Consider the following 27,181-nt stretch of genomic DNA (forward strand, 5'->3'; position numbering starts at 1 on the left):
TAATCCCAGAATCTATTTCATATAAGAATAATTGTTATGAATTTGAAACTATAGATTTCCTCACAGTTACCTACTAAGATCATTAAACAAAGATTATTACTGTTACCACTTCAATTTTATGATTACTACTACTAAAAGGCAACATTGAATACAGAATTTTTAAGGTTTGTGAAATGATTTATATATTTTATCTCTTTTTATCCTGACAGTAACTTCAAAAGGAGGATGCTATTGTTATCCCCATTTTACAGTTGAGGAGATGGAAGCCAAAAGAAATTAAAAGACTTATCCAGGATTGAATGGCTACAATGTATTAGAGGCTGAATTATTCTTAGTTTTATACTGAATCTTTCTATAGAATTAATAATAATACTATTTGGATAATAAACAATCCCCTTTTCTATTATTATTATTATTATTAACTTTAATACTGTATCAGCCTTTTTTCTTCAGAATTTGGACATAAAGCATTATGGCATATTGGAATGGGTTCCTAGTGATTGTTTAGTATATAGATGTTGCAAATGCTAATTTCAATGAATCTTTCTATTACCTTTTCTGTAATAAGTAGCAGACTCAGCTATCTGCCCTACTGATCACATTTCCAGAGGCAAAAGCTCAACAAATATTTAGCTATCAGAGAATTTTTCCCCTCTTCCCTCCTCCTTTGGGCAGCAGCAAGTTAATCTGATAAATATAACTGAAGAAACTCATGAAGGAATTCATTTGTGTTGCATTAAATGGTTATACAAATGTCAGTTAGGAGTTGAAACACTAACACAGATTCTTCTTGTTCTGTCTTGTTAACTTCTGTGTGTAAGTTTATGTTGCGGGAAACATGTTCCTATGCATGCCTTTTAAACATGATCAGACACTATTTATTTAAAGCATATTTTACAGTGATATTCCCATTTTTTTGTCATTGTGGGGAGAATATGAAGTACCATCACTTGACATCCAATGAAGTTTAACCACAATCACTGTCTGCCTCTAACCACTCTTTATAGGCCACACAAGTGAATAGCCCTTACTTTTATTGCATACAGAGATCTGTATGTCTAAATCTTACATATAAAGCCATATTTCATGAGGAAAATGTTACACACAGAGGCATTATAGCTTATACGCTTGAGGAATAAGGCTACATTAGGGCAAGGGCTGCAGAAGTATTTCCATAACTATAAATTTATTATGATAGAAAAATTTTACAATTTTTACTCTAGCAATTTGAATACTAACCAATATTAAATGACAAATGTATTCATACCTATAAGAAGGAAAAAATGGTAAAAAAAACGTATTGATAAGGATAAGGACTTGTGACTGAATCTGTGATTTTATGGATTCAAGTAATTCTTTGGCAATTCCCTCTATCAATGCAGTTCAGCAATTTTTATTCAATTTAATTTAGAGTTTGACTAGTTGACTTATATACTGAGTTGACTAGTATACTGAGAAATTGAGTAACTTACCCAGAGACACACAGTATATATAATTAGGGAGACTTGAACCCAGGTCTTCATGACTTCATCTTGTTCTCCATATTCTTCATTTTTCTTTCCTATGCTCTTTCCTTTCCCTTTCTTTTCTCTGATTCTTTATTTAAATGTAAGCTAAAGCAGCTTTTTATATTTTGTTAAACATCTCTGCCCTACATTTTTATATTTTCTAATAGTATTCTTATCCGGTGAGATGATCACAAGGAGAAAATATACATATACTTGCAACAAAGCATTGTGATCAGGATTGTAGCATAGGATTATGATTCTCAGATATGTGTGTATAAAGATAAACAAATATTTGTTTACTATATACATACACACAATGTGTTATGTAATACAGACACAATGTGATATATATGAAAATGTATTTATTTGTATATATACATATCTGAGAAACATAATCTAATGTCATTATAAACACAGTTCATTTTATTTATGTATGTGTATATATGCATATAGATCATTTATATATATATTTATATTAATATATAACCACTACACATAATAAACACTTTCAAATTGAAGCAAGTAACTTCATTTAATAAGAATCTCTAGGAAAAAAAAGGTCTCTTGTTCATTTTTGTTTTTAATTTACTATGACACTTAGTTGGATTTATGATCTAAGTGTAATGGGTGCTTTATCCAACAATGATCACATTCTATCCATACCTGCCCATCCTTTGAGACTCTTTTCCATATTATAAAAATAAAAACCCTAACTTCCATCTAGGGAATAGTACATTTTCTTTTAACTTCTTGACAGCAAGTAGATAGCAAGAATGAAGATAGGTTGTGCAATAGAGAAAATGCTAAACCCAAGAGTAGGAAAGGCCTGAGCTCCAGTCCTGCCTCAGCTCCTGTGTGATCCAGGGAAATTTACTTAACTTATTTTAGGATCAGGTTTTTTGTTTGTTTGTTTTATCTAAAAAATAGGAGTGATATAACACTGACCTCACAAGGTTATTGCAAGAATCAAATGAAGTGTTTTTCATATATATTCTTTGAGAATATTAAAGAACACTATAAGTTATCATCACTTTCATATATTTGATTTGATGTTTAGTTATTATCTTCTTATATGTCTTCCTCTAACATCTGTGAGCACCTTCTTTTATCCAGGCATATATGTTATCCATTATATCATTCCTCCCATTCGGTTTTTGCTATGTAATTTTTTGCTCTTGCCCATTATATGCATCTCCTTTTTTCTTTGGTTAAGCTTTTTATTTTAATTCTTTGAAGAATTTAGTATACCAGGAGTTGTACTATATAATAATATTGATTTTTTGTTTTAGCTGTACTTCATTTTTTTAATGAGAAGCTTTCAGGCATTAAAAACAAGGCACATTTTCCCAAAAGTAGGTTAACCTTTCCTCCCACTTATTGAGTAATGAGTTCTGAATATGAGTGATTATCTATTCAGTCTCTACACAAGATCTATATACTGATGGACATACTTCATGGCTTGTCAATCCCACAGCATGTGATAGTCTATGTCAGTGTTCTACAAACATTTTTGAATATGTATTTTATCAGTAAAAATATCTGGGCAATATCTGTGTGTATATATACACACACATATATATATAATATGATTATGTATAAATAATAAAAGTATTCTAAAATGTACAATAATTCTAAATAACATTTTTGCCAGATTGTAATAATTTATCACATGTGATTATTCATTATGACCAAACAGAATTTAAAACAGATATTCAGGGATGATTTAGTATAAGGTAAACTATTAGCATAATTGATTACATCAATAAAAATCAGGTGATTCTATCAATAGAGGCAGAAAAAAAGCTTTTGACAAAATCCAATACTAATTCTTTTTAAAACACTTGAGAGTTTAGGTAGAAGTGAATTTTCCTTAGATTAATGAGAAGTATATGTTTCAAAACCATAAGCAAGCATTATCTATAATGTGGATAAATTAGAAGACTTCTTTATAAGATTAGGAATAAAATAAGAATGCCCATCATCATTCATATTATTAATATTATATTAGAAATGCTAGCAATAGCAACAAGGAAGAAAAAGAAATTGAATATATATATATATATTGGCAAACAGGTAACAAAATTATCTCTTTTCACAGATTATATATGTGTATATATATAAACTTCTTATGATTTCAATGACAAATTATTTTAAACTATCAATAATTTTAGTAAAGTAGAAAGATATAAAAAAATCACCTGTCATCAGTATTTGTTTATATCACTAACACTATCCTGCAAGAAGAGATAGTAAGAGATAACCCATTTAAATTGACAGGTAGAATAAAACACCTAGAAATATATGTCGCCCCCAATACAGATATTTTGTGAAAATAATTATAAAGCACTTTTTATATAAATCAAGTCAGATTTAAATAGTTGGAGAAATATTAATTTTTCATGGGTGGGCAGATCCAATATAATTAAAATGGACAATTGTATCTAAATTAATATACTTATTCAATTTCACCCCAATTAAATCAACAAAAATCATTTTATTGAATTAGAGAAAAGAATATCAAAATCACCTGGAAAAAACAAAAGGTCATGAATACTAAAAGAAATAATGGGAAAAATGTTAAGGAAGGCGTTCTAGCAGTACTAGGTTTCAAACTATAATATAAAGGAGCAATTATCAAAAATATCTGGAATTGGCTAATAGGAAAGTAGATCAAGTGAAACAGAATAGATATACAACAAATTGTCATAAAAGATTATAGTAACCATATGTTAGACAAAAGTAAAGTTCCAATTTTTTGGAATAAGTATTCACTCTTTGATAAAGATTGTTACAAAAACTGAAAAGCAGTTCTGTAAAAACAAGATGTAAAACAATATCATAAGCTATTTACCAAGATGAAATCAAAATGGATACATGGTGTAGGTATAAGGTAAACATTATAAACAAATCAGAATAGGGAATAGATTACTTGTTAGATTTATGAATGGGGAAAGAATTTATAAATAAAGCAGAGACAGAAAATAGTATGAAATGTAAACATATACATAAAATTAAAAAAGATTCTCTACAATTAAAACTAATATAGTAAAATTTAGAGGAAAATGATGAATTGGACCAAAATTTATAAATAATTTCTTGGATTGAAGTCTCATATCTTAAATATATAAAGAACTTTGTCAAGTATATAAGAATATACATCATTTCCTAGTTGAGTAATGGTCAAAATATATGAACAGACAGTTTTTGGATAAAAAAAAATCATACCTATATATAGAACTATATAAAAAGTTGCTCCAAATCATGATTGGTTAGAGAAATGTAAACCAATACAATTCCATGATATCATCTTATATATCTCAGATTGGCTAACGTGATAAAAGGGGAAAATTACAACTACTGGGTGAGGAGTAATGTGGAAAAATAGGGACAGTAATCTATTGTTAGTGGAACTGTTAACTGATCCAATCATTATGGAGAGTAATCTGGAATTATATTTTAAAATTATTTATATGAACATTTTGACCATACAATTCTACTATTAAGTTAATTTCCAAAAGTTAACAAGAAAAAAAGAAAAGAAAATATATGTTCTAAAATATTTATAGCAGCTCTTTTTGTGGGAGCAAAGAACTGGAAACTGAAGGGATACCCATAAATTGGGGAATGGTTGAACAAGTTGTAGCACATGGCTGTATTGTAAAACTATTATCCCTAAGAAATGAAGAACATGGTGATCACAAAAAAACTTGGAAAGACTAATATGAAGTGATGCAAAATAAAATGAGTAGAACCAGAAGAACCTTGTACATAGTAACAACAATAACGCTTCATGATCAGTTGTGAATGACTTAACTATTATCAATAATGCAATGATCTAGAATATCTCCAAGGGACTAAAGATGAAAAAGGATATCCAATGCCAAAGGAGAAGCAGATGGATCCCAAATGGACACTGAAACATACCATTCTTCATTTTACTTGCTCCATGAATTTTTCTCTAATAAAAGCAATATGTGCTTTGTTTCACAACATGGCAAACAGGGAAATATGTATTATATGATAATATATGTACAACATATATCATATTACTTGCCTTTTGGGGGAAGTAGGAGGGAGGGAGGAAAAGAATGAGAGAGGGTTTTGGACACAGTTAATGTGAGAATTTGTTTCTCTTGGATGAGCATATTATATTATAATATTTTATTATATACTTGAAACATGTATTACATTATTGTTATGTTATGTGTTATATTATTTTATATATAAAATGAATGGTAACTTAAAACTATAAAAATTTGAAATAAAGAGATATGACATTGGATAATATTAAAACTAGAATTAACAGGGGGCACTAAAGTTTATTGGATAGGAAAGTAACATGGATAGGCCTACACTTTAAGAAAACCTTTTTGGAGGCTGTTAAAGGATTTATTTGAGAGAGACTGGAAGAACAATCAGAAGCTAGATTTGATGAAGGCTTGGACCAGTGGTAGCACAATGAGTATAAAGAAGGAAATATATAGAAGAAATCTTGTGGAGTTAGAAAGACCAACATTGGGAACTAAATTTATATGTGGAGTGAGAGAGAGTGAAGAATTGAGGAAGATATCTAGCTTGTGAACCAGAGCAACTAGAAGGATAGTGGTATCCTACACAGTAATAGGAAACTTCTGAGAAGTGGATAAGAAAGATAAAATAGTGTAATGAGAACAATGATATAAATCACAACTTATGTATGAATGTTCATCCTATGCTTACTATTTCTGGTTGAAAAGGAGAAATAATGGGATAAGCATTAATCACCAGATACTGCCTACCATAATCACCATAAGTGCTACATATGCCAGTCACAAAACATTCTGGGATAAAAGTTTGGGGAATATAATGGGGGAAAGAAAGGTTAATGGTGAAGATTTTGCCTATAACTCCTGCAGATTCATGGTTTCTCTTTTGAGCTACTACCACCCTGCCTGAAGGGCTCATAAGGGTGTATTAGAGACAAGTTCATAATCAGCCATTATGGGTGAAAGGACTACATAAACCCATCTTCCTATCCTTGGTTGAGCATACCTTCCTTCAGGTCCAGTCATGACCCCTGCTAAGAGAAAAATTATCTAGAGAAGAGTTTTGTTTTTTTTTTTCACATTTTCCCCCCTGTGTGAGTAATTAGATTAAAACTACTGGACATCCTCTTATTCCAGAGGTTCTATAATGTTCTGGGACTGATCATCTCCATATCATCTCCAAACAGAAATTTCTGGAGACTCCCCATCCAAAGAGAACCCTCTTTTATTTGGCCATTATTTTGGATTTCTTAAATGACAATATCAAATGTCTGTTAGCAAAAGTCTCCTCATGCTTTGCTCGACAATAATCAGATTGTTAAAATGCTATTATTTGATCCTGACAAAAATCCTGTGATGAAGGTTCTATAATTATTCTCATCTTATGGTTGAGAAAAATTGAGGCTAAACAGAGATTAAATTACTTGCCCAATGTCACACAGCTAGTAAATATCTTTAGTCACATTTGAATTTGGACCTTGATAACTCCAGCCTAAGCCCTCTATCCATTGGCTAAAGCTAGAGCCTTAGAATAGCTTATCTAATGCATGAAATCTAAGTTTGAAAAGAAATAGTTAATTGTAGTTTGTTTTATACATGAGACACCAAAGCATGTGTACATTCCTTTGGTTTGGTATGCTTTCCTCCAATACATGAAAGATCAAACAATAAGCAAACTAGGAGCTTGAATTCTCAAACTTTCCATTAAAATATTCTTTGTAAAGTCCTGCTAACTCTATTAGTAAATGTTCAGCAAGGGTGCCTTAAATCCACATGAAGTTTATTCTCAAAGATTTTTTAGAGATGGAAAAAATAGATATATGAGGTGATACTTAATGATATTTCATGAATATTTCTAAGGCTTTGGTATAATTCCATCATGTTTCCTCATAATTTATCTTTCACGAACAACCTCCAAATTAGATCACCCTTGTCATATGTCTTGTTGCACATGAAAAACATGGAAATATATATTGTATGATAACACATGTACAACCCATATCAAGTGACCTGCTCCTTGGGGAGTGGCAAAGGGTAGGAAAAGTAAAGCATATGGTTTGCAAAATGTCAAAAATTTTAAAAATAATTTTTAAAAGATTTTTAAAATTAAGTCACCTTCTACTATGAAACTTTTCTTTGTGTAATTGGCTGAATCTGGCTATTCTTTCCAATTTTTCTTACTGTAATATTTTCTTTTTTTTCTTTACATAGCAAATCAAGTACTGTGATGCCAGAAAACAAATGTAGCAGTTTGATGGTCACTGATTGAATCTGTTATATAAAGCTTTATAAGTTTTCCCCCATTGTTAATTTGTTCATTGTCTTGTTTCACCTTTCATGTTCTGGGCTCTTGGTGTTAATTGTATCTATCATGAAACCTGGTACAATCTTGTTCATTTGTTTGTTTTTGCCATCCATTCTTGCTTGACATTTTATGAAGTGATTTTGTTCATAAGTTCCCACTATCCTTTTATATAAGGTTTTACAAATGAATTTATATACTAAACTTATTCTGTTACTATCTTTCTCCATCTAGAAATAAACTCGATTATTTGATGACCAATGCAGTTTGAAGGCTCTTTTGCTCTCCCCTCATAATAGTAAGATTTTTTTTATTTTATGTCTTTAGGAAATGGAGATGATATGTACAAATAGATGGTGTCTATATCAGTCCTTTTATCTTCTTATTTTTTAAGTTTAATTTTTTCTTTCAGTGGGTCAGGTGAGAGCTGTATCAATTGTCCTCTTACTCTGTTGATTTCCCCATTAGGATTAATTGGAATTAACAAAAAAATTATTTTTGTTTAAAACTTTGCTCTTGTCTCTTTATAGTAGGATAAGCATAATCTTTTTCATTGACTAAAATTATTATATAACATATCATGATCACCATTTAAAATATTTATTGTTATTATTATTATTATTATATAAGTATAGCTGTATAAAGTATAGCATGAATATGGATTGGTGCTCAAATACATTTTCCAGAAGTTTGTTTTTCAGTAATTCTCTGACATGACAAAATAAATATCATTTTTGTTATCTGCTTATTTTTCCTAAACATTAAATTCATAGAACTCATTTCAAAATTCCAAATAGTAGGGTCTTGATTTTTTGTTTCCAAAAGAGAGCTCTGCTAAAATAAAATGCTTCCTGTGCTTCTTCTCTCAAGTATAAACCTCTTTACATATAGTATTTCAAAAATCAAAGAACCTTTTTATGAAAAATAAATCTTAGCTAATCAACTGCACTTGGTGTAAAAAGTATAAAGTGCCTTTTTCATTTGCCCCTTGAAAGGAAGATTTTAAAATGCAAGATGTTATCATTATTGTTGCTTTAAGCATCTGGAAAACAATTCTCCTTCCCAATATGCCAAAAGGCAAAATATACCAAGTTTAAGAATTTCAGATTATCACACCAAAAATGTTTGCATTGTGAAAGTAATACAGCACAGGCACCTCATTAAATACCAGTGCATCTAGACTACAGACTTACTTTCAGAAAGGAGACAGATCACAGAAAAATTATTTAGCTATTTTTAAATATTTAAAGAAAAACAGAACTTCCAGCTTCCATTGTATACAAGTAAAATTGCTCCAAATTATCTCCATAAACACATGCCACTGCATTTGAGGTTATTAATTTTATTTGAAATGAATCATAAGGTACCAAAATGTCTACACAAGATCAGTATACATCTGCCACATAAAGAAAACTACTTGTAAGTACTCTGGGAATATACTTTCCTTAAACAAGTTATCAAAGTGCCCTGTAAGCACTGAATGGATGGATTGTTCTTTCTAAATGATGAAGTTAAACAAACTCAGTCTTCTTTAATAACATTTCACTTAAGAGAAGGTCTCTGTCTCTGGAATTTCTACAGGTTTAGAAGAGAACAATGTCTATGCCACTCTAAAACCAGCCTTGAAACACAGAGTTCAGCATCAGGACCTCAGCCAGGCAGCTACTTGACATCTATGGTTATATATCAAAATAGACAGTTTATACACAAGGCTTGAAGTTGCCATTGTATAAATGAGTCTGAATTGATACAAATGAACACTTTTTCTAATAGAAAGTTTCTTCTCCACAGTCTTTGTAATGAGGTGTCAGCAACAAAAGAGGATACGGACTACCACAGGATTTGTGTCAGCTCTCACAAAGCTTTGAATGATGACACAGAGATATTCAAGAAAAGTACACTGCAGGGGGCAGCTGGGTAGCTCAGTGGATTGAGAGCTAGGCCTAGAGATGGGAGGTCCTAGGTTCAAATCTGGCCTCAGCCACTTCCCAGCTGTGTGACCCTGGGCAAGTCACTTGACCCCCATTGCCTAGCCCTTACCACTCTTCTGCCTTGGAGCCAATACACAGTATTGACTCCAAGACGGAAGGTAAGGGTTTTAAAAAAAAAAGAAAGAAAGAAAAGTACACTGCTGACTGATAAACAGTGGGGAAATCTACTGCCAGTCAATTTAAATTCAATGACATTCATCATATAGCACAATTAAGCAAGATGAAAAAGTGAATACTATTCCAATTCAAATATGGCAAAAAGAGAATGGGCAGCTAGGTGTCATAGTTGGAGAGGGTCAGATCTGAAGTCACTAAGACTCATCTTCCTAAGTTAAAATATGGCCCCAAACACTAGCTGTGTGATCCTGGGCAAAGTCATTTAGCCCTTTTGCCTCAGTTTCCTCATCTGTAAAATGAACTGGAGAAGGACATGGTAAAGGATGTAGACATGACTGAAATGAATGAACAACAACAATAAAATGAATATAATGCCTATTATTCAGATGTCATTATTAATTGCTCTTTATCAGTATATAAAACAAGATTAAAAAGGTTTATCTAGAGATACCAAAATGAGTACCATCATGAATTCTTAGCTTCCATGTGAAGTTTGAGGAAAATCTATTGATTTGTTTATATTCATTCATAAGCAACAGGAATCTAAGGCAGATATCTTTAAAGGAGGAAATCTATCAGAGAGTCATTTTGGAGAGAAAAACCAACCTCAAGATTTCCATCTGGGAACTTGTGAATTTTTGTACCATATTAGAATACTGGATTGCTGATAATCCCAGAAAAATAACCATATTTATGTACCACTTATTGCTAAGTAAGAAGGGAACTGAATTTGATGTTCTCTACGCCCGATGTAAAAATTCCCTTGACACATAAACATTGAGATTAATCTCAATAATAAATATTAAATGCTAAATTTGAATCCAGATCTCACTAGTTACAAGCAGAAGATATGTTTCATTCTACCTGGAATCATTTTTTCAATTAAATAAGAAATATAAGAAAAATATAAATAGTTTCTCTGTTCATTAAAATCTTAATAGACTGAAAACTACAGGAAATGATCAGTCAAGTTTTATTCTATTACTTATAAAATCTTGTTTGTCCAAAAATCCCAACCAAACCTAAGTAATTTTCCATCTAATTTTCCTTTCTTTTAATGTGTTTACCTTGAAACTTTATTCCAGCCTCTTCCTATAGTATTAACCCTATTATATTTTTCAAACAACATTGAATATAGTCCATCAATCCATCAGTGTCTGAAATCATGTGGTAACCATCTACATCCACTAAGCAAAGGCACTAACACTTTATCTATAATATTATTACCCTATGCCTCCTGATATTTCAATGGTTGCCTTGCTGACACTCTAACTGCTAAGGTATGTCATTTTATGAACTAGTGCTGAACAGAAACATCAAGTGTCCAAGCTTCATCTAAAAGGACTTTTTTTGTTGTTTTTGCTTAGCTCCTGGATCTTAAAGGAGAAGAATGATTAAAAAGACAATAGAGGTACCTAAGCCTATTTTTCCCCTATTTTGAGATTTTCTTATTTAACTGTGCCTTTAAAATTTTCACCCTTTTCTCTCTGTTTTAGATCTATGTTGGAGTTCACAGTACAGGAAGCATTTCAAAAGCAAGCACATCTTTTGTAATAAAATCCATATGTTTGTGCCAGAAATAATGTCCAAGTGGAGGACTAGAAAGAAAAAAAAAAGAGTACTCACTTGTTTAGTCTTGGTCTTTGTTATGGTGTCAGAAATAGGTTTCTTCCTCTCCTTTACAGCAGTTTTAGAAAATAATTCTTCAAACTCATGACAATCTATGGATGGCTCTTCAATTTTTTCCCAAATGAGAGAAGTGCTAGAATCTCTAAAGTTAAGCACAAAATGAAGGGCAATGTCAAATAAATTAAACTATTAGACAAGGGGATTCATTACAATTTTTAAAGGGGGTAGGTTACAGAAAAAATACATTTTATCCATTTTTATAACCATCCCAATTTACTTGATAATCTAATTAGTTAGAAAAATTTCTGTCTTATATAACTATCAGAACATTAGCTTTCTTGGAATCCTGGAATAATAAACAATTGATTCTCCCTATAAAAAATATAACATAAGGTCACTTTGGCCATCAGTAATCCAATTGATAGCATTTCTCAGCATTGTGTATTATTTTTTACATGTAGTTTTTAATCTCAGGATTACTCTTCGTTGCCACAGAGCTCATTTTCTAAATGCACTTCTAGTCAGCTAATATATGTTTAGACAATACAAAGTCATTTTAGTATTGACCTAAACAAACCATATATTATAAAGCATGCATATGTATGTGTGTGCTTGTCTAGAACTATAATTTCATTGGTGTAATTACTTTCTTTAAACCCTTATCTTCCGTCTTAGAATTAATATTAAATCTAAGTTCAAAAGCAGAAACATGATAAAGGCCAGGAAATGGGTGTTAAGTGACTTGTCCATTGTAACTCTACCAAGAAGTGTTTGCAGTCAAACTTGAACCCAGGACCTCTTGTCTCCAAGCCTGGCTCTCAATCAAATGAGACACCTAGCTGTCCTCATGGGGACTTTTCAATAGGAAAACTTCCTTTACCAATTGAAGTCAGCAAGTATTCTGCAATTAATGACTGTAGGACAGTTTAATACAGTGCCTAGAACTCTGAAGGGCCATGCAGGTAAGCCAGAAGAATATATTCAGCATGTATCCAAGATAGAATTTAAAACCAGAATATCCTGAATACAGGATCAACTCTCTCTTCATTTTTTAAGAGAAAGTTGAGGTGGGTGAAGAGAAGAAAGGAAAATGCAATTTTTCATAAAGGATTATATGTGCTTTTAGGGGGGTTTATTTTGCTTTGAACAGTTCAGCATGACTGTAGAACAAAGCCTTCACCAGGCACAGAGTATGAGAGAATCTGAGAGCTGAGAGGGACTTTAGTGGCCATCTACTCTAATCTGTAAATGAAAAGAATCCCTGAGATAACATTCCTGACAAATTATGTCTGGTCTTTTGTTTAAAGACCTCCAGGCAAGGAGAAACAATTACCTTTCAAGACATCATAGACTACTTTTGGAAGGCTTTGTTAAGATTTTTTTTTTTCCTGACCTCAAGTCTCTTTGCAACTTCCACCCATTTTTTTTTCTGGTTCTACCCTCTAGGATTAAAGAAAAGGAGTTTAATCCCTATTCCACATGACTATCCTTAAAATATTCAGACTCTTATCATGTCACTTTGGAGTCTTCTTTTCTCCAATCTAAACTCACTTAAATAACAGGGACTCAAAGCCCTTAACCATTCTGGGACTCCTGTGGACATTCTTCAAGTTATCAGTGTTTTTCTTAAACATGGCCATGGGAAAGCAAGGTAAAATGCAATCTATTCTTTCCCCATCCTTGGAAATTCTGCTTCTCTTAATGCATCCAAAGTTTACACTAACTTCTTACCTGACACCTTCATCTCTTTCCTTATTGTTCATCCCTAGTTTGAAACTAAGTGTAATACTGCATATGTGCGTGTATCAAATATCTTTTCTTTTTTCCTCTGTCTTGTCAAAGAGTTTTTTTAACTCTTATCTTCCATCTTAGAATTGATATTAAATATCAGTTCCAAGACAGAAGAGTGGTAAGGACCAGGCAACTAGAGTTATATCCTACATACATCCTGCACATGTACCTACAAAAATATAAATCTAAACAGAATAGATTGAGAGATAGAGAAAAAAAAAAGAATGCATGTATATATGTAAGTGGGGATAGTTAAGAGTTATCCTATAGGGTAACTGTAGTGTATATATATATATATATATATATATATATACACACATGTACCTATACATATATCCTCCATACCTGCAGATACACATATGTACTTAGTTTTTATCTAGGACTGAATAAGAGCAAGTAAGAATAAAGGAAAGAAATTACCCTGGTAAAGGCTTTCTCAACTAGATTGTTCAAAGAGGGAAATCCCTTTTTAAAAGGCATTTATGAAAAATTTCAACAAAGAATTAGCTAATAAACCTCAAAATGCATTGTCTCCTATTCTACCACATTCCAGACAAGCCAATGACTGGATGACTCTGGGATATGAACTCCAGAAAACAAGAGGATAATTTGAAAACCACTTACTCCAAAGTAAAGAGAGAAGAAAAAAAAATGGCTAGTCATGTTCTGCCACAATAGGGATTCCTGACCCTGGGTTTGTGTCTCTCTATCCATTATCACTAGAGATGTCATAAAATTCTCAAAAGCAAATGACCGTGTTCAACTTTGAATGACATAGATAGGTATATCTTTTAGCACTTCATTCTAGCAGGTGTGCAACAAAATCAAAACAAACATGACCCCAAAAGTGTTTAAAAAAAAAAAACCTGCCATAGAAGTACAAAGATTCCACCAAAATTCTGATTTATAAGTTTCTTGGCAGAAATGCAAAACTAAATGATGAATACAATAAACAAAGTACCCATATGGTGACTCATCTGGCCAGAACCTACTGGGGCTTATTTACAATTGTGAGCTCCATGAGTATATGATGTGCTTTCCAAAGATTATGGGCATGACAGGAGTTCACAACTCTGAAATAGCTACTCATTCTCCCAGGGAGAGTACCCATTAACCTTCAGAAAATTGTAGAGTTTGACTTCTTTTCTTATAGTTCAGTCCTAGTTCTTTAGAACTTCAGCACGGATGAAAGACTGATTTAAAGAAAAGAAAAGATGAGAATAACCCTTAACAAATGTGACTGGGTATTTTTTAATGCCAAAAATGATTTGCTAATATATTGACCTAAAAGTGGGAAGGAATTTTACCTCATCCAAAAATGCACTTCTGCCCATTCAAAGACATTTTATATTAATATCATAGATGTATGTACATGAAACAAAAGTATTTGGCAAGTGTTTGCAGTAAATGTTCCAAGCACAATCAAGCCTCCATTTCAAATTCCTTTTACCTTCTATTGTGTAGTTGAATTCTTGTCCAATAAAGAGGCTTCATTGGTCGACAAGGCTCTATTGCTTGTTTCCTACTCACTTTGTCCTGATGCAAGCCTATTCCAAATAAGCCAGCTGGCAATGGAGGAGGAAGAAATCCACATACTTGTGGAAGCATCATGTTTGGCAATGTACTGCCCCCATCTTGTGGTAGAGGTGGAGGACCTGATCCAGGTGGCAGAGGGGGTGCAGAGATGGGTGGTACCCCCACTCCAGGCAAAGGTGGAGGAGGTGGAGGGACTCCCATACCAGGGAGAGGTGGAGGAAGGGGAACTCCCATTCCTGGCAAAGGTGGGGGAGGAGGGGGCACTGCCATTCCAGGCAAAGGTGGCGGAGGAGGAGGTATCCCTACTCCAGGTAGAGGTGGAGGAGGGGGGACCCCCGTTCCAGGTAGAGGTGGAGGAGGAGGGATCCCCACTCCAGGAAGAGGTGGAGTAGGAGGGGGGACCCCCACTCCAGGAAGAGGTGGAGGAGGGGGGACCCCCGCTCCAGGAAGAGGTGGAGGAGGGGGGACCCCCGCTCCAGGAAGAGGTGGAGGAGGGGGGACCCCCGCTCCAGGAAGAGGTGGAGGAGGGGGGACCCCCGCTCCAGGAAGAGGTGGAGGAGGAGGGACCCCCGTTCCAGGAAGTGGTGGAGGAGGGGGGACCCCCGCTCCAGGAAGAGGTGGAGGAGGAGGGGGGACCCCCGCTCCAGGAAGAGGTGGAGGAGGGGGGACCCCTGTTCCAGGAAGTGGTGGAGGAGGGGGCAGCACTGTCATTCCAGGAAGAGGAGGTGGGGGAGGAATCATGCCTGATCCAGGCATGAAGATAGAAGGTCCTGTGTCAGGCCAAGGAGGTAGTGGTGGGGGTGATGGAATGTCCACACCAGGCAGAGGAGGTGGTGGTGGGATACCTGCACCAGGCAGAGGAGGATTCAGTTCTGTACCAGTTAGATGTGGGGAAGGTAGGATGCCATGACTACTTTCAAAAGATGTGGGGAGGAGATGCTCATGGTTGGTCACACTTTCAGTTATAAAAGGCATTGGGGAAGTCTGTGTTAGAATATTTTCTTGATTATCAGAACCTGGGAGTGGTGGAGGTGGTGGAGGCTGTGATACACACTGTATAGATTGATTTGCATCAAGTTGCACAGATATTAACCTTGGGGAAACAATCAAAGAGATTTCTGAACAAAACTTTGTTTGTGGTCCAGAAGGGGACAATGGCACATTTGGCTGTCCATTTATACCCTCCTGAGTAAATGGAGGATGCTGTGGCAGTGTGTTAGCAAAAGGCATTACAGATGCACTGCCCTCCTCAGTTGGTGAAGTCTGTACAGATTTCACATGCAACATCCTTTGATGTCTTATCTCTTCTTCATTTAAATGGATATCTTCATGACAAACACCCTCAGCCACTCCCCTTTCAGCCACTTGTTTTCCTTTATCAACCTCCACTTCTGTGGCAGGGTATTGCTTCTCTAATTCAGCAATTTTGGTCCTCAGATTTTCAATTGTCTGTTCCAGCTGCTGAATTACATTTGCGTGTTCCTCAGATTTCATGTCAAAAGTTTCCTTTGGAGAGAGAAAAGGACAATAGTTAAAGAACAAGGTCAAATATTCCAAGTTTGTCAGCATAGGAAAGTTTGTGAAATTTGATCAGAGTATTAAAACATAAGTAATAACAAACTTCTAATGTTTTCACATAATGATTTGCGCATGAACCACCAGTCCCTTTCTAGTATTTTCTCAGGACTAACAGAGATATTACAATTATTAAGAATAATTAAACAAAGTTGGAAACAAAAAGTATGATGGTGATGTTTTTGCCCCCAGTAAGGGACACATCTTGTTATTTCCAAATTACATTTATTGTTTCCATCATGATTTTTCTCTCAATATGCCATCTTCATCTAAAAGTGAATAAGCTTGAAGGCCTTAGAGACATTTTAGTATTTCATATGGATACCCCTTTTTTCTATCTGTTCAGCTGGCAATTTGCCAAGAGTTCCTCATCTACTCATATCTCATATGCATTGACAACATCCCCAACATTCTCTTCCTTCACTCCAATATCTGAAGATAACTCAGATTCTCTCTCTCTCTCTCTCTCACCTTTTTCATGTCTAAGGCCAAACCCTTGATATAAACTTTTATTCACATTGTTTCTGCATCTCCAGCAGACTGTCCCTATTATCATAACTATTGTTTCTAATCTTTAATTTCTCACTGTCTTTGGTCCTTCCTGCTGTTTGCAAATACATCTATGTCTCTTTCAGCCTTAAAGATCCTTAATTAGCCCATAGGATAGCTAATTGTTGTCCTATCTCTTTCTCTGTCTCTTCTCAGTTAAATTATTTAAAAAGTCCATCTTCCCTAGATAACTACACTTCTCTTGTTCTCTTTTAAGCCCTCTAAAAGTTTACTTTCACCTTGTCATTCATTTGAATGGATTTCCCTAAAGTTATCTTTTTAACCATCTTCCCCCCCCCCCTTTTTTTATTCTTTTCTCTTGTGGTTGTTTAGTTCTCTGATTCTTTGTCATCCCATTTGAGATTTTCTTGGCTAAAATACTAGAGGGCTTTGTAATTTCCTACTTCTACTCATTTTACAGATGAGTTAACTTAGTTAAGTGAATTTTCTAGGATCACTCAGGTAGTGTGTCTGAAGCCAGATTTTAATTAATAAAGTTTTCTTCCTGACCCTAGGCCTGAGATTCCATTTACTCCATCACCAAGCTACGATCATTTTTTTTAAGATCTTCAAAATATAATAGAAACTGTCCCATGCCCTCTGTCTAATTAGACACCTTAATGCAGTTAAGGTTTTGAAGGACATAGCTATCATCTCTTCATATTGGAATTTTTCAAAAAAAATCTTTAATTCTTGTGATTGCTTTTTTGTTGTTGCCGTGAGTGTGTGTGTATGTATGTATGTGTTCCTCTTGATTCCCTCATATTTTGAAGTTTTTATTTGCTTTTAGATTTTTCATCAAGGATGCTTGAATGTTTTATATCTTGTTAAAGGTCTAGATTTTTTTATTGTTTTTGAGAAAATATCTTTTGCCTTCTGGAATTGTATTTCAGGCTCTCCCCTCCTTAATATAGCAGTGTCTGCTAAATTGTGAATGATACTGAAAAGTGATTCTTAAGTATTTGAATTTTCTTTTTTTTGTATGCTTGCGGCATTTTTTTCTTTGATATGGAAGTTCTAAAATTTGGCTATATCTTCCTGGGGGTTTTCATGAAGGGGTTTCTTTCTCAAGGTGACAAGTGGAATCTTTCTTTTTCCACTTTTCCCTCGGATGCTAAGGAATCAAGAAAGTTTTCTTTTAACACATCTTGAAAAATAATGTCTTGGTTTTTTTTTTTTTCTGGCCATGGCTTTCAGGCAGTCAAATGATTTTTAATTATCTCTCTTTAAATTGTTGTGGTCAGTTGTGTATTAGAGGGTTGGTTTGGGTATAATGGAGGAAAGTAGATGATAAATGCCCAGAAGGTAGAAGGAAGGTGAGATGGATTTCCCCCTTCAGCCTTCTTCAAATATTTCTCTCCACTAACCCTGCCTTTATTCCCCTCTAATAACTCATTTAATGGCTGAACCTCTTCCCTTGGGGAAAGAGAGAGAAATCAGCTCTCTCCCTCTTCCAATATGACAAAGAAGTTAGGATAACCAACAACTTTATTCTAACAAATTGTGATTAGGGGTAAGATAAGCAAGATGTCTGAAGGTTGGATTTTATAGGAAAGAGGGTAAAGGAAGTCCCTGTCTGTCTAAAATATCTTCTTCCCTCCCTCCAAAGTTGAGAGATTTAGGTTTGCCAGCCTTGTTTCTAAGAAGTTCAGGGTTTTGTGATCCCTGGTCTATCACAGCAAAGCCAATATCCAAACCCGGGTGTCACAGGAGCTGTGTGAGATCTTCTTATGCTGTTCTTATTTTTCTCAGGTTCTGCCACAATTCTTGCTATCTTTGGGGGTAGGTGGTAGTTAAATTCAATGAGGGATTTGAATAGCTCAGGAGATAAATCTGATCAGACTGTCACCTTAAGCTGTCTCAAGAAAGAGAGATAGATCAACTGCCTCTCCTTGGAATCTCTTCTTCCTTCAAGATTCCAAGCCTCCTCAACCATCCCCTGCTGTGGAAACATTTTTTTTTGCTCCAGGTCCTGCCCTTCAAAGTCTCTGGATCATTTTTTATCACAGTTGTTTTTCCTAAATGATACCTCTCATATTCTCTTTTTTTTGGTCTTTTGATTTTGTTTTACTATTTATTGTTGTATATTGGAGTTATCAGCTTCTACTTCATGCATTCTAATTTTCTAGGAGTTTTTAAATTGGGTAATGTTTAAAGTCTTAACTCTTTTTCCAAATCTTCCTTCCGTTATCTCTTATTTCTTTTGTATTTTTCTTTCTACTATTGTCATTTGTTTTTAAAAAATCATTTTTCTCCAAATCACTATTGATTAAAGAAATGCAAATTAAAATAATACTTGGGTACCACCTCCCACATATCAGATTGACTAATACAACAGAAAAGAAAAATAACAAATGGAGGGCACGTAGGAAAATTGGGACACTAATGTATTGTTGGTGGAATTGTGAACAGACCCCACCATTCTTGAGAACAATTTGGAACTATTCCAAAGGGCTAAAAACTCTGTATATCCTCTGATCCAGCAATACCACTCTTAGGTTTATATATGAAAGAGGTAAAAAATATCAGGGAGGACCTATTTCTATAAAAATATTTATAGCAGCTCTTCTTGTGGCAGCAAAGAATTAGAAATTGACAGGATATCTATCAATTGGGGAATGGCTAAATAAGTTGTGGTATTGGGGGAATGGCTGAACAAATTGTGGTATATGATTGTAATGGAGTATCATTATACTATAAGAAATGATGATGAAAATTAAGATTTCTGAAAAATCGCTAAAGACTTTCATAAAATGATGCAAAATGAAGTGAGCAGAACCAGGAAAACCTGGTACACAGAAACAACAATATTGTATGATGACAACTCTGAATGACATTTCCTCTTTTCAGTAATATAAGACAGTTCTGAAGGACTAATGGTGAAAAATGCTATCCATCTCCTGAGGAAAAAATTGATGGAATCTGATTGCAGATCAAAGCATATGCTTTTTCATTTTGTTTTCTTCATCTTTTCTTAAAAATATGTATCTTCTTCTACATCATGACTGATTTTGAAATATGATATAGCCTATATCAACTTGCTTACTCTTTCAGAGAGGGTGAGGAAAGGAACTAAGGAAAAGCCTTTAGAACTCGAAATTTTAGAAAACAAATGTTAAATGTCGATTTTACTTTAGTTTTGGAAAATAAAAAATTAAGGGTTTTTGAAAATAATTTTAAGCAAATTGAAGCAAGTCACTTGCTTCATCCTTTTTAAGGAATTCTAGTTGTATTTTTAACTGATTTTCTTTGAGGATTTGTTTATATATGTTTTATAATCATTCTCTTCTCCCAGATTTGTACCTTCAGCATTCCTGTCACTAGAATAAATCTTTATGATGAGATTCTTGGTTTGCTCATTCCCAGGCTACTTCATGATTTTAGATTTTATATAAAGGCTAGAGTCTATGCACTTTTGAATATTCAGATTGGACTTCTGTTTTCTTAGTTTATTTTGCTGTTTTCTTGGGCTACTGAATATTATGCTATCCCAATACCACAGGGACAACTTCAGACTGGAGACATAAAGCTTTCAGTATTTCCAAAGTTGTCTAATTCACGGCAAAGTAGGATGACTGCCCTCCCAGCCTGAGCTTTCCTAACTTCTGACCTAGATTTTGGTCCATACAATACTAAATTGGGCTTGTCCCAGGTTGGAAGTTCCAATATGTTGCATCTGGACTCAGTCATCATGATCTAGCTGGAGAGTTCCACAGGTTTAGAATGATAGAATCTGTATGCTTCTCCTTGGTCTGTGGTTTTCCCACTGGTTAGTCCACTTCAGACTTATGACTAGGCTGGAATGAGATTCCTGTGGCTACATGGGGTCAGAGCCACGAGGTTAGTATTTGCTTTTGAACTTGTTTCTAGCTCAATAGATAGCCTAGAGCCTGTGACATCTCTTGACCCTGGAACATTAGGCCTTGCATCAGGTCTCCCCTGAGGCAACCTTGTATTGCTTAACAAAATTTTGTTGTTGTTGTTTAGTCATTCACAGTCACACATGTCTGACTCTTCATGACCCCATGGACAAGAACACACCAGGTCCCTCTATCCTCTACTATCTCATGAAGTCTGTCCAAGTTTGTATTCATTATTTCCATGATGCTATCAATCTCAAACTCTGCCATTCTCTTCTCCTTTTGCCTTCAATCTTTCCCAACATCAGAATTCTTTCCAATGAGAACTGCTTTCTCATTATGTAGCCAAAGTATTTCAACTTCAGTATTTGATCTTCCAGTGAGTAATCTGATTTAATGTCTTTAAGTATTGACTGATTTGATTTCCCAGCTGTCCAATGGACTCTCAAAAATCTTCTCCAGCACCACCATTCAAAATTATTGATTCTTTGTTGGTTAGCTTTCCTTATTATTCAACTCTTACAGCCACAAATTACTACTGTATGGACCTTTTCCAGTAAATGGATAGTAAGCAATAGAATTGTCAGTTGGCATATGTTCCTGCATCCTGCACAAGGTCATGGGACTTCTATATGAAATACTTTGTATGGTACACTTGTGTCCAGACCCTGTTCCCACTGTCCATCTCATTATGTTGACCTGGACTGAAATTATAATTCAGTAATTTTTCAGTAATCTTTTTCTTACATATTCTGATATGCAGTGATGTTTTCTAGAACTTTGTGGAGAAGTTAAATTGGGGACCTAAGCTCTTTTTCTTCATGCTACTTTACCATCTTTGCTCTGCCCCCTTCCAGTTAATTCTTAATTGTCAAATCAAATGGTCTTTTAAAAATATGTCTTTTATATTTGAATGTGATTTAGTTAGTTTTGATAAATGGTCTTTAATCAATCCTCATTCTTCTTGAACTTTCTATAGTGTTAACTAGTCTCGATCTTTCTGATACTCACCTTTTGGAGTGTTCATGACACTTTTCTAGCTCAGGTCTCTGCCCTTGGTCTTATTCATATCTCTGTATTCTTTCATATGTTAATCTTATCAGCTCTCAAGAGGTTATTTACTATCTCTTCACCTTTCTTTTGGTTTCATTTTAAATCCCATATATTACATTTTATTTAAAAATATTCAGAGAAGGGATCCATAGATTTCTCTAGACTGCAAAGGTCTCCTTGATATGAAAAAGTTTAAGAATCATTGTTTTGACTTTTTAAATATAAATCAGACACATTATTGAGAATTTGAACGTGGAATTCAGTATCAGAAAACTCTTTTCCCCCCTACAAAACACTTTTTTATTGCCAAAAACAAACAATTAAAGTTCCTCCTCATGTCTCACATTACATTTTTTTAGGTCTCTATCCTTTTAGAATAAATACTCACAGTTAGAGCATCAATTAAAATTTCAACTGACAAAATAATGTGGTTTTGACTTTAAAGAACTAAACAAGTAAATTTTGTGTAAAAGGTGGCAGGGTGAAAGAATGTATAATTACCTAAAATCACCATTTGATGACAAATATAGGTCTTCAAATAGACTGAAACATAACAAAATATCTTTGGGAAATATTACCCTGTATCATACAAGAAATTCATGGGATAGGAGTAACTAAGGCTCAAGGTTCCCAACTCCATATTCACCCCTAGTCTACACTTCCTATATTCTCTGATAACATTTAGCCAGGGACCAAAGGATATAGGGAAAATTCAAAAGGCAGGTCCATCCTGGTAAAGATACAAAAAGTTAATTATTTCTTTGTAATGCTGATGAACTCTCTAAGATGTTTACCAGTTACATTTGCTTAACACTTAGTCCTCTAACATTAACTATAAGAATCCATTTCTTCAGACATCAATCATATTTTATAATTAGTGCTGTCACTTTTCAAAAATGGCAATCAGATAGCATGTGCAGGTTGATAAATAAAACAGAAAAGTTTCTTCAGAATGAAGGATTTTGTGCATATCAATACTTCCAGTTCAACTAATCACTACAGATTGAAGGGTTAGTGATAATGGAAATCATTGAAACAAGGACTTAAGAAGTTGCCATCTGACTAAAAATGCTAAGAAAGCTAGAAAACAGTTTGGAAAAAAATGTGCACAAACCAACAACTTAACTGAATGCCAATATAGTCAAAATGGGTACATGACTTAGACATAAAGGGTAGCATTATTAGCAAATTAGGGGAACATGCAAAATTTTGTCTCTTAGACATATGGATAATGGAAGAATTTATAAGCAAGTGAGATTGAGAGGATCATGGAAAGTATAATGATTATTTTGAATACAAGAAATTAAAAAGGTTTTATACAAAGGGAACCAATGTAGCCAAAATAAAAATGAAAGAAGGAAATTGGGGGATGGGTAGTTTATAGCCAATTTCTCAGATAAAGGTACAATTTTCCAAGTAAATTGGGATATAAATTAAAAGTATAATAATAAGAGTCATTTCCCAATTGCCAATTCATCAATTGACACAACTAGGCAGTTTTCACAAGAAGAAAGCAGAATTATCTATAATAATATAAAAAAAGTTCTAATTTGCTATTGATTAGAGAAATGAAAATCAAAACAACTCTGAAATACTATCCCATATCAATCATATTGTTTTGACATAACAGAAAAGGAAAATGACAAATGCTGAAGTGGATGAGGGAAAATAGGTATACTGATGAGCTGATAGAGTTGTGAACTGGTCTAACCATTCTGGAGAACAATTTGTAATTATTCACAAATGGTATTACTGAAAATATTCTGTGTCCAACAATTCCCCTTCTGGGCTGTATCCCAACAAGATAAAAGAAAATGGAAAAGGACATGTATAAATATGTTCCTAGAAACTCTTTATGGTGGCAAAGAATTGGGAATTGAGAGGATGCTCATCAGTTAGGGAATGGCTGAAAAAACTCTAATATCTAATTGTAATGGAATACTAGTGTGCTCTAAGAGTTGATTGGGAGGATAGTTTCAGAAAAAAACTGAGAAGACTTCTATGAACTGCTATAAAGTTAAGAGAACAGAACCAAGAGAACATTAAACACAGTAACAATATTTTTAATCATAATCAATTATGGAAGACTAATTACTTTGATCAATACAATGATCCAAAAAAATATGGAGGATTCACAATGCTGTCTACCCTCAGAGACAGAATTAATGATCTCTGAGTATAGATTCAATCTTAATTTTTAAATTTCCTTTATTTTTCTTGCCTTTATAATAGGGCTAATATGAAAATATGATTTGCATGATTTCACATGTATAATTGATATCATATTTCCTGTCTTCTCAGCGAGCGAAAGAGGAGATGGAGAGTGGGAAAAATTGAGGACTTGACATTATAAAAATGTTAAAAATAAATCTAGTCACTGAGGTTAGAATTTGCAACTACCCAGACATATTTCCCAGATTAAACTTCCAGGGAACTGGAGGCAATGTGTTATCCACTGTCATTTTTGTAGCATGTTTCTTAGCATGAAGCACATGGAAACTACTCATATCATTTTTAGGGTACAATATGAGACCTATAAAATTCACAAAGTATTTGACTTTAAAGGATTTAATTTTCCATTTTCTTTAGATATTTTGAAACATACAGGCTGTCAATAGTTCTAATAACATAATTGTGCCAATCAAAGGCAGTATTTTTATGATCCCCCCAAACTCCATTGTTTCATATAATTAATTTATAATTCATATTATAGGCATATTTTAAATAATAAAAAGAGAGAAGTATAAAAATCATTTATTTTAGAAGAAATAATTTTGGTAGGGCATAATAAGATTTACATATTCTTTCTTATGAGATATTTTGTCTAGAAAACATATTGTTTCAAAATCCTAAACCTTTGATAGTAAACTGCCATCTACTTTGACTAAAGGATTATTTATAATACATTGGCCAAAAATTCTTGATTTTTCTTTTATCTTAATAAATGTGTGGCAACATTTGGGTTTTATAAATTAGATACTTACATATCAAACACTAAAAGTAACTATTTTTAAAAATTCAGACAAAGAATATTATTCCAAAGATTATCTCATCCCCAAAAAGATTAGTAAAATGTTATTGTTATGAATATCAATGAGAAAGCCAAAAAAAACTATCCAAGCTATTGTTGAAAAGTTAATTTTTTATTCTCAAATCTGTTAGATATAAATAGTATATATTTAGAGTTGAAGAATGTGGAAATTTCTCAAAATCACAAAGTCACATGTTGGCATGTGAACACTATAAATTCAATTTTGTACCATTCAACTACAGTTATAGTCATAATTTATTTTTTCTCATGGTCTGGGATCCAAACTCCTCTGTTTGGAAATTCATGTTTAAGGTTTTAGCAAATAATAATAACTCTCCCAGCTACCCCTTGCCTAAATTAGGGGAATCATACCATTTTCAGAAGGATTTTATGCCCCCTACATATTTTAAGTCATTTTAATGTAGTAGTATGGATGACAATTTTTATGTATCAGAATAAGATTGTTTCAAGTCACTTAAACTTGAACCTTGGTTTCCTCAAATGCAAAACATTTGAAAGTTGCATAAAATAACTCATCTGGTTGTTGTAAAGAAGTACTTCATAAAACCTAAATCTATGTGAATAGGAACTATCATCATCATTTTTATAATTCATATAACTTGTTATGATATTATGTTATCAGTCCCTTATCTACCCAAGACCAAGAGTTGTTGTTCAGGTGTTTCAGTCATGTCTGACTATGACCCTTTTTGAGGTTTTCTTGGCAAAGATATCATAGAGGTTTCTTTTTCCTTCTGAAGCCCCTTTTACTAAAGGGGGAAATGAGGCAAATAGAGTTAAGTGACTTTCCCAGGTCACACAGTTAGTGTCTGAAGTTAGATAACTCAAGAAGTTGAATCTTATTGACTCTAGAGCCATTATTCTATCCACTGTGCCATCTAGCTATTTAAACTAAGAATTATTATATATAATAGAAAAATCCCAGGGGCCTTTCTAGTATGATCAGGTATATATCAATCAAGTCTAGCATCACCACTATTGTTTTACATACTCCTTTCAGTTTTAGCTGCAGCAATAATATGACCAAAAAGTAAAAGAATATACATTATTTAAAGAAGAAGAAACCAACTAATTGCTCTTGGGTGGTGATATAATGATTAGTTAGAGAATTCAGAGATTCCACTAAAAATAAATTTAAACAATACAATAGAATAGGATAATCATCATCATCATCAATGTCTTTATATTTTGCCAACAAAACTCAATGGAAAAATAAAATTCTATTAAAATATATATATAATATTTGAAATGTATGGTATTCTGAATACCAAGGCAACCTCAAAACTTATTGATCACTCTTATGGAAATATAAATTTGTTCTCTATAATCATAACATTTTTATCCTGCCTCTTTTACATCCTTGAGTATGCTCTTTGTTTTCATAATGACCTTTATTCCTTCAAACCCTACATATTCATGCATCAATTCTAGTTTTACTTCTAGCCTTTCACAATTTCCACCTGAATCTCAGTCTTTTAACCTTTCTTCCACTCATGAAAATCCCTCTCTACCTCAACATTCTGATGACCCCCCACATGCTAATAACCTCCACTTCCTATCTTCTCTTTTCTTATTTCTAAATTCTTTAAGGCAGATGAAAATTTTAAAAAATATATTCTCTGAGACCATTATAAAGTTATGTCATTGGACCTCAACTGATCCCTGACAGTGATATTTTTATTCATCTTTTACTTTAACGTTTCTCACCATGGATCTTTTTTGTATCCCATAGTCCCCACTTGTGAGTCTCAAAACACAATCTTAATGCTTTCTTTAAAATGTCTAGGTTCTGTTTCCAGTGGCAGTGCCCAGGACTTAAATATTAAGTCACTCACAGCATGAGTATAGTGTAGTAAGCAAGGGAAAGAATTTGAGAGCCAATTTATTTTTCTCCCTGGGCCAGTTGGCACTAAAAATATATTTAGGGTTTTGGCCTTCATTCATTTGTCCTTTTCAGTTGTAGTTGCAAAGAATAATTTCCCTCACCCAGAAACTCAAGTCTTGGGGGACCTCGGAAGCCAAAATTCAAGGGCAGATGTTATAGTTATCCTAGCAAGCAAACCTTGAGAAGCCAGGGTCCTTCCATACAAGTTTAGGGAGCTGCTTTGGACTTGTAATTTAGAAGGACTAATTAATGCTAAGGAGGATCTGATTTAAGTTATGAAGTTAAAACCCTTTCTCTCTCTAGGGAAA

General features: G+C 33.8%; 1 protein-coding gene across 4 annotated transcripts in view; it reads right to left on the bottom strand.

Annotated features, from left to right (window-relative positions):
• Window positions 1-27,181, bottom strand: part of FMN2 (formin 2) — a 473,310-nt gene that overhangs the window by 360,873 nt on the left and 85,256 nt on the right. For all 4 annotated transcript variants that reach the window (XM_056816081.1, XM_056816082.1, XM_056816079.1 and 1 more), the window contains exons 5-6: window positions 14,814-16,405; window positions 11,570-11,714 (exon numbers count right to left, since the gene is read on the bottom strand). In XM_056816081.1, coding sequence (XP_056672059.1) covers window positions 11,570-11,714; window positions 14,814-16,405 — 1,737 coding nt within the window. The remainder of the gene's footprint in view (window positions 1-11,569; window positions 11,715-14,813; window positions 16,406-27,181) is intronic.

Source organism: Monodelphis domestica, chromosome 2 (assembly GCF_027887165.1).
Source record: "Monodelphis domestica isolate mMonDom1 chromosome 2, mMonDom1.pri, whole genome shotgun sequence".
NCBI lineage: Eukaryota > Metazoa > Chordata > Mammalia > Didelphimorphia > Didelphidae > Monodelphis > Monodelphis domestica.